Below are 8501 nucleotides of genomic sequence, written 5' to 3' on the forward strand. Positions count from 1 at the left end.
GAGACAGTGGCATCGTGGGGTGAGACAGTGGCATCGTGGGGTGAGACAGTGGCATCGTGAGGGGTGAGACAGTGGCATCGTGGGGTGAGACAGTGGCATCGTGGGGTGAGACAGTGGCATCGTGGGGTGAGACAGTGGCATCGTGGGGTGAGACAGTGGCATCGTGGGGTGAGACAGTGGCATCAGTGGCATGGGGTGAGACAGTGGCATCGTGGGGTGAGACAGTGGCATCGTGGGGTGAGACAGTGGCATCGTGGGGTGAGACAGTGGCATCGTGGGGTGAGACAGTGGCATCGTGGGGTGAGACAGTGGCATCGTGGGGTGAGACAGTGGCATCGTGGGGTGAGACAGTGGCATCGTGGGGTGAGACAGTGGCATCGTGGGGTGAGACAGTGGCATCGTGGGGTGAGACAGTGACATCGTGGGGTGAGACAGTGACATCGTGGGGTGAGACAGTGACATCGTGGGGTGAGACAGTGACATCGTGGGGTGAGACAGTGACATCGTGGGGTGAGACAGTGACATCGTGGGGTGAGACAGTGACATCGTGGGGTGAGACAGTGACATCGTGGGGTGAGACAGTGACATCGTGGGGTGAGACAGTGACATCGTGGGGTGAGACAGTGACATCGTGGGGTGAGACAGTGACATCGTGGGGTGAGACAGTGACATCGTGGGGTGAGACAGTGACATGAGACAGTGTGGGGTGAGACAGTGACATCGTGGGGTGAGACAGTGACATTGTGGGGTGAGACAGTGACATTGTGGGGTGAGACAGTGACATTGTGGGGTGAGACAGTGACATTGTGGGGTGAGACAGTGACATTGTGGGGTGAGACAGTGACATTGTGGGGTGAGACAGTGACATTGTGGGGTGAGACAGTGACATTGTGGGGTGAGACAGTGACATTGTGGGGTGAGACAGTGACATTGTGGGGTGAGACAGTGACATTGTGGGGTGAGACAGTGACATTGTGGGGTGAGACAGTGACATTGTGGGGTGAGACAGTGACATTGTGGGGTGAGACAGTGACATTGTGGGGTGAGACAGTGACATTGTGGGGTGAGACAGTGACATCGTGGGGTGAGACAGTAGCATCATTGTTTGTTTTGATAATTGAATATTGCAATTCAGGTGACACTCAATAGATTGTTCCAATCGACCAGGTCATATTGTCACCTGTGGTGTCCTGGTGACTGATGAAGGTGTCCCACACGTCACGGCTGACGCTGTGACAGTCCTCTGGGGCCAGGGACACCAGCTGCCTGGTGTAATTCAACGGAGGGTTGTAGCTGTGCGACTGCTTCAGCAGGATGTTGGTCTTCTCTGTGTCCTTCATGATGATGTTCACATAGCTGCTGTTGAGAGGCACCTGGAAGCTTCTGTTACTATTAAATCCCTTCCAACACATCCCTGAGGTAGTCCGGTAGACTCTGCAATATGACGCATGACTGCACTAGCTCAGGCTTACCAGTGTCTTCAGATCTCTGTTTCGCATGTGAGAGATGCCACACAGGACCATGTAAATCCACTGGAGTTTCTCTAAGAACAGCTTCTGCTTCCTGTACTGTATCCTCCTAGGAAGAGAGCAGGAAATACAAAGGCCTATAGCGAGTGGCAGACAACTTTCTTATCAGTAAGTAATCGTGCATCGTGTGGGAGTAGGATAGATTGCTGTAGTTGTATCAATGTTTTGTAGTAGTATTGGGTGTGATTTATAACTTGATTTCCAAGTCACATAAATAGGCCGTACACAACGTACTGTAGGTTCTCCTCTTCCTCTGGGTCCAGTGCCTGTTGGTTCATGGACATGGACAGTGGTGGTACAGTCTCTTTATCAGCTGAGGAGACAGAAGGATCGGAGGGTGAGCATGTGGTCAGCATAGTAGAATGTCTCCGTAGTAGAGCACTGTAATTCATTCTGCATTGTGCTTTAGGTGACCAACCTGATATGGATCGGTCACATGGTGTTTTGGGAGGCACAGGTTTCTTCATTAGCAATAACGGTTTATCCTTTACAATGAGAAAATAGAGACAACATGAATTCTTCATGTTACAGCGAACCGGCTCCAACACCCTGTCACAACGAGACGGCTCCAACACCCTGTCACAACGAGATGGCTCCAACACCCTGTCACGGAGAGACTGCTCCAACACTCTGTCGCGGAGAGACTGCTCCAACACCCTGTCACAACGAGACGGCTCCAACACCCTGTCACAACGAGACGGCTCCAACACCCTGTCACAACGAGACGGCTCCAACACCCTGTCACAACGAGACGGCTCCAACACCCTGTCACAACGAGACGGCTCCAACACCCTGTCGCGGAGAGACTGCTCCAACACCCTGTCACAACGAGACGGCTCCAACACCCTGTCACAACGAGACGGCTCCAACACCCTGTCGCGGAGAGACTGCTCCAACACCCTGTCACGGAGAGACGGCTCCAACACCCTGTCACAACGAGACGGCTCCAACACCCTGTCACAACGAGACTGCTCCAACACCCTGTCACAACGAGACGGCTCCAACACCCTGTCGCGGAGAGACGGCTCCAACACCCTGTCGCGGAGAGACGGCTCCAACACCCTGTCGCGGAGAGACTGCTCCAACACCCTGTCACAACGAGACTGCTCCAACACCCTGTCACAACGAGACTGCTCCAACACCCTGTCGCGGAGAGACTGCTCCAACACCCTGTCACAACGAGACTGCTCCAACACCCTGTCGCGGAGAGACTGCTCCAACACCCTGTCGCGGAGAGACTGCTCCAACACCCTGTCGCGGAGAGACTGCTCCAACACCCTGTCGCGGAGAGACTGCTCCAACACCCTGTCGCGGAGAGACTGCTCCAACACCCTGTCGCGGAGAGACTGCTCCAACACCCTGTCGCGGAGAGACTGCTCCAACACCCTGTCGCGGAGAGACTGCTCCAACACCCTGTCGCGGAGAGACTGCTCCAACACCCTGTCGCGGAGAGACTGCTCCAACACCCTGTCGCGGAGAGACTGCTCCAACACCCTGTCGCGGAGAGACTGCTCCAACACCCTGTCGCGGAGAGACTGCTCCAACACCCTGTCGCGGAGAGACTGCTCCAACACCCTGTCGCGGAGAGACTGCTCCAACACCCTGTCGCGGAGAGACTGCTCCAACACCCTGTCGCGGAGAGACGGCTCCAACACCCTGTCGCGGAGAGACGGCTCCAACACCCTGTCGCGGAGAGACGGCTCCAACACCCTGTCACGGAGAGACGGCTCCAACACCCTGTCACAACGAGACTGCTCCAACACCCTGTCACGGAGAGACTGCTCCAACACCCTGTCACGGAGAGACTGCTCCAACACCCTGTCACGGAGAGACTGCTCCAACACCCTGTCACAACGAGACTGCTCCAACACCCTGTCACAACGAGACGGCTCCAACACCCTGTCACAACGAGACGGCTCCAACACCCTGTAGATTTCAAGAGGTATGAATAAAACCCGAAGGATGAAATTATATCAAAACCGCATCGCCGGGAAGCCCACATGTTCCGGTGCCGTTAAGTACACACATCCGAAGTACAATCAGGCTATCTACTAAACAAAAACAGATTTTGAAGTTAAAACATTAAAAAAAAAATGTTTTTACTGGGTTTCTCCTGAGTTCTGTTTTCCCCACAGTGCTTTACCTGGTCTCTGAGGCAATATATGAGGGGGCGCCCAGTGTGGAGAGCACGTCTGATGGAGACCATCTCTCTCATGTACTGCTTCAGCTGGAGGAAACCATTCAGGTTCTCCACTGGAGGGGCTCTGACGTTCTCCTCCTGGGGGAAATATATATATATTTATTTGGGGGGGGGGCAGTTGAAATATATACAATTCTAAATCAATTAATGTGATAAGGAATCATGATTTACTGCATGATAATGAATTATGTTTGGTTGTAATTATATGGTTAGTTCCAACCCTCTCTCTCCCCCCCTCACCTTTTTAGTCTTCTCCTGAGTGAATTTGCTGGAGATCACTGTATTTTTTCCAAACTTCTTGTCCCACTGTGTCTGTCATAAAATGACTCAGAGTGAGTACAAGCCATGTTAAACACCTATACAAAACACATTGAGATGTGTGTCACCTTCAGTGACTTTTGGTCCTCTGATGTGAGCCAGGTTGAGAAGAGATCAACGTTGTCAGAGTAAAGCCTTCCCACTGTTCTGTATGGTCTATCCAAGGGACAAGGCAATGCTTTAAGTTTAGTGTATATATATATATATATATATATATATATATATATATATATATATATATATATATATATATATATATATATATACACACACATCATGGATACCAAGGTGTTTGTAATGTTTTGTATGGTCTATCCAAGGGACAAGGCAATGCTTTAAGTTTAGTGTATATATATATACACACACATCATGGATACCAAGGTGTTTGTAATGTTTTGTATGGTCTATCCAAGGGACAAGGCAATGCTTTAAGTTTAGTGTATATATATATATATACACGCACATCATGGATACCAAGGTGTTTGTAATGTTCTGTATGGTCTATCCAAGGGACAAGGCAATGCTTTAAGTTTAGTGTATATATACATACACACACATCATGGATACCAAGGTGTTTGGAATGTTCTGTATGGTCTATCCAAGGGACAAGGCAATGCTTTAAGTTTAGTGTATATATATATATATACACACACATCATGGATACCAAGGTGTTTGTAATGTTCTGTATGGTCTATCCAAGGGACAAGGCAATGCTTTAAGTTTAGTGTATATATATATATATATACACACAAACACACACAGCATGGATACCAAGGTGTTTGTAATGTTTTGTATACTCAGTGTATTATTTTTCATACTTGTTGACAGGGGAGAAGAAGCCTTTACTGAGCAGCTCCTGTCTCCTGTAGTAGTTCTTCCTGGCCTGGCCATTTTGTACGAGGCCATACTGTGTGTCACTGCGGGTAACAACCTTCTCAGGGAAGTAACTGTGTTCTTGGAAAACGCCAAGCAAAGTGTGGGTAGCAGTCAGTAGTGATTCACTCCATTCCATTTCACTCTTTTAGTGGCTTTTGATGAAGTAAGGTGACGTTGTACAGCAGTCCACTCGCTCACCTTTTTTGAAGTCTGTGGCAAACTTGTGCTTGACGTAAGTGACGAGTTCGTGGTCTCTCTCACTCAGAGGCTGATCTAGCAGAGCAGCTATTCTCCTGATCTCTTCAGCCATGAGGACGGTGGAGGACAGTAGGCTGCTTCAACTGTTAGACAAAGGAAGGTGTGTGTGGTGTACGCGTCATAAACATGCACGTTGGAATTACTATATTTCTCTCTAATGCCCAGGGCAGGCTACATTTGTGTTAATGATGTTAGCTACATCAGGACTCAAGTAGAAGGGAGTCTTGTAACATTTCAAATATATTTCAAATATGAGTCTTGCAACATGATTACATTGGTGAATAATTATTTGTGGTCAAATAATTGTGTAGCCTATCGATCCAATAGGCATATACGGTTATAAAAGGTGGCCTTATATGGTATTTTTCTTACATCCGCATAATCAGCATAATTTGATGCACCTGGATAAAGATGAGCAGAGGGTAGCTGCATCTCAATATGCCGACCGGTGAGTGGGCATGTTGAAAGGAAAGTGGCGGGCGTGTCAAAAGGAAAGTAGTGGGCGTGTCGAAAGGAAAGTAGTGGGCGTGTCGAAAGGAAAGTGGCGGGCGTGTCGAGAGGAAAGTAGTGGGCGTGTCGAAAGGAAAGTGGCGGGCGTGTCGAGAGGAAAGTGGTGGGCGTGTCGAGAGGAAAGTGGTGGGCGTGTCGAGAGGAAAGTGGCGGGCGTGTCGAGAGGAAAGTGGCGGGCGTGTCGAGAGGAAAGTGGCGGGCGTGTCGAGAGGAAAGTGGCGGGCGTGTCGAGAGGAAAGTGGCGGGCGTGTCGAGAGGAAAGTGGCGGGCGTGTCGAGAGGAAAGTGGCGGGCGTGTCGAGAGGAAAGTGGCGGGCGTGTCGAGAGGAAAGTGGCGGGCGTGTCGAGAGGAAAGTGGCGGGCGTGTCGAGAGGAAAGTGGCGGGCGTGTCGAGAGGAAAGTGGCGGGCGTGTCGAGAGGAAAGTGGCGGGCGTGTCGAGAGGAAAGTGGCGGGCGTGTCGAGAGGAAAGTGGCGGGCGTGTCGAGAGGAAAGTGGCGGGCGTGTCGAGAGGAAAGTGGCGGGCGTGTCGAGAGGAAAGTGGCGGGCGTGTCGAGAGGAAAGTGGCGGGCGTGTCGAGAGGAAAGTGGCGGGCGTGTCGAGAGGAAAGTGGCGGGCGGGCGTGTCGAGAGGAAAGTGGCGGGCGGGCGTGTCGAGAGGAAAGTGGCGGGCGGGCGTGTCGAGAGGAAAGTGGCGGGCGGGCGTGTCGAGAGGAAAGTGGCGGGCGGGCGTGTCGAGAGGAAAGTGGCGGGCGGGCGTGTCGAGAGGAAAGTGGCGGGCGTGTCGATAGTGCTCTGCTATGGGTTAGACGGTTTTGATTGAGCTGTGTTATCTGCCGTTTCTAACCATACCAGACATTTGAGCTACCATACCACAAGAGTTGGTTTTAAAGTGAGAGGATGTCTGTCGTTTAAAAAAAAATATAGGCCTATTCATGGATGCACTGTTTGTTATGTAATGATTTATACATAGATGACTGCTGGGGTGCTATTTTGAAGCCGCCATCCCTCCATCTTGGCACTACCCCACTGATGTAAAAATATATATATTATAGAAATGCATTTCCTAATGTTTTTGTTGTTGCCATGTCTATTCTATTACAGACACCTTAATGCATACTTTTACATTTATATGAGCTAAACATACAAATAACCTTTATTATTTTCTTTAGTATCATTTTTCGAAATGACTAATGTTACTGTCCCCACTACAACAACAAAAATACTTAAATATATGTAATTTTGTCCTTGAAACATTGATGAAATACTGTACAATTCCCGTAGAGTATTGCTTTTCTGTGGAGTGCCAATAGGTGGCTTCAAAGACTCTCCATGTCCAAAACATAGCATTCGCAATCCAGGGTTTCTATACAATCTTGAATGTATGCGCGAGTTTTGTAACTACCTAGTTTTTCATCCAATTGACAACCAGATTTTGATGCAAATATTCTAAAATCCGCATGTTGAAAATATGCACATTTTCCCAATGGGTAACAATCAGTCCGTGATAAGGAAGTACTCTTTCACTTACATTTTATGTACCGAATTTAAATCTTAAGTTCAGTGTGTTTCCATTATATTTTTCAAACCATAACGATAGTTTTGTCACAAAAATCATCATCATGTCACCAGAATAAGACCCTCAATATTTATTGGAAAGGTGCATCAAGCTCCCTCGTTGAAAATAAGAATTTGTTCTTAACTGATTTGAGTTAAATAACCCCGTGAAGTTATTCAGAATGTATTTAACCTGTAGCCTAATAAACTGCATGGTTTCCCTGAGTCGTAGTGGGACGACCACATCGTATCATCGAGTGACTCCAAGATTACTTCTATATGGTTCTTAATATTTGCACAAAAGGTGTTTCCACTGCTATTTCTCGCATAATTAACTTCACCAACGAACGAACAAATTCTTTATCGGCATTTATGAAATTGTCCCTTAACAGATGTGGTGGATCAGAAAGTTGTGATTTTTTTATCTATATATAATGGTGCTACTTCACACGCCATTGCAGGACATAATTGGCAACCGAGAGCGGAGGGCACAATCTAATCAATGGGTATCTATCAAGATGACATCTATATGCCTATCAATATTAGTTCAATATGGGGTGCCATGCTGGAACCAATGGTATGCTCGAGCTATGGGGAATACCCACACGTAGGAACAACCGAATGGCGGGCTACAGTTGCACACTACTGTTGCAGTTAACCACTCGTCCAAAACGTTACCTTTGAGCACGCCCTTCACACGTCTGTCCTCGTCACCATCCCCGATGACACCTATTGGAACTCCGCAAGAACACGCAGAGCAGAAACTACATGAGGTGAAAATGAAAATACAAAACGAACTAAACTAAGAAAGTTTAGGAAAAGCCTACCTTTTGGAGAGCGTGTTTGTAGACCTGTGTCAGCAGTACGGAAGGAACGTTAACAACGTTCTTTATTCACCGCGTCACAAAGGGTTTGCGTTTGGGAATAACTGAGCGCGCGCCACTCCGTTCCCCGATTCGTTTGCAATTGAAAAACGCATTTAATTGTAGTTCAATTTCCAAATGAATTTATCAGTTAAACATCTTAACTGGCCGCAAACACGAATTAGCGAAATGACCATACCACGACACTGACTATAAATTGACATGATAAAATGATGAATGGAATTTTTATTTTCAGTGGAAATAAGTGTTCCAACAATGTCCAGAAGAGGGGACGTATGCCCCGGCCAAAGTGTTTGACCTAAGAGATGCTAGAATAGATCATATCATAAAATGTTCCACTGTTTTGTGATATGTCATCACTAAGGACGTGTTC

At 48.1% G+C, this 8501-nt stretch overlaps 1 protein-coding gene across 3 annotated transcripts; it reads right to left on the minus strand.

The window, feature by feature from the left end:
* Positions 1-1011: 1011 nt before the first annotated feature.
* LOC123990296 lies at positions 1012-8199 on the minus strand. 3 transcript variants are annotated; one of them, XM_046290885.1, is made up of 11 exons: positions 8072-8199; positions 7923-7973; positions 5122-5264; positions 4866-5001; positions 4116-4203; positions 3970-4041; positions 3673-3807; positions 1948-2014; positions 1764-1842; positions 1473-1578; positions 1012-1373 (listed from the first exon to the last, which is right to left on the minus strand). In XM_046290885.1, the coding sequence occupies exons 3-11, from the start codon at positions 5231-5233 to the stop codon at positions 1143-1145; spliced, it is 1026 nt and encodes a 341-aa protein (XP_046146841.1). In that variant the 5' UTR covers positions 5234-5264; positions 7923-7973; positions 8072-8199; the 3' UTR covers positions 1012-1142. The 3 variants fall into 3 exon arrangements, with proteins under 3 accessions (XP_046146841.1, XP_046146842.1, XP_046146844.1); XM_046290888.1 differs by having other exon boundaries at positions 1091-1380; XM_046290886.1 differs by lacking the exon at positions 8072-8199 and having other exon boundaries at positions 7923-8009.
* Positions 8200-8501: the final 302 nt, after the last annotated feature.

Source organism: Oncorhynchus gorbuscha, linkage group LG12 (assembly GCF_021184085.1).
Source record: "Oncorhynchus gorbuscha isolate QuinsamMale2020 ecotype Even-year linkage group LG12, OgorEven_v1.0, whole genome shotgun sequence".
Lineage (NCBI taxonomy): Eukaryota > Metazoa > Chordata > Actinopteri > Salmoniformes > Salmonidae > Oncorhynchus > Oncorhynchus gorbuscha.

Bases quoted from the DNA above. Each gene is read 5' to 3' on its own strand.
- LOC123990296 (XM_046290885.1), bottom strand. From the start codon at position 5,233: ATGGCTGAAGAGATCAGGAGAATAGCTGCTCTGCTAGATCAGCCTCTG. The intron at 4,204-4,865 runs GTATGAAAAATA...TCCCTTGGATAG, and splicing joins TTCTTCTCCCCTGTCAACAA to ACCATACAGAACAGTGGGAA. The intron at 2,015-3,672 runs GTAAAGCACTGT...CTCATTGTAAAG, and splicing joins TATATTGCCTCAGAGACCAG to GATAAACCGTTATTGCTAAT.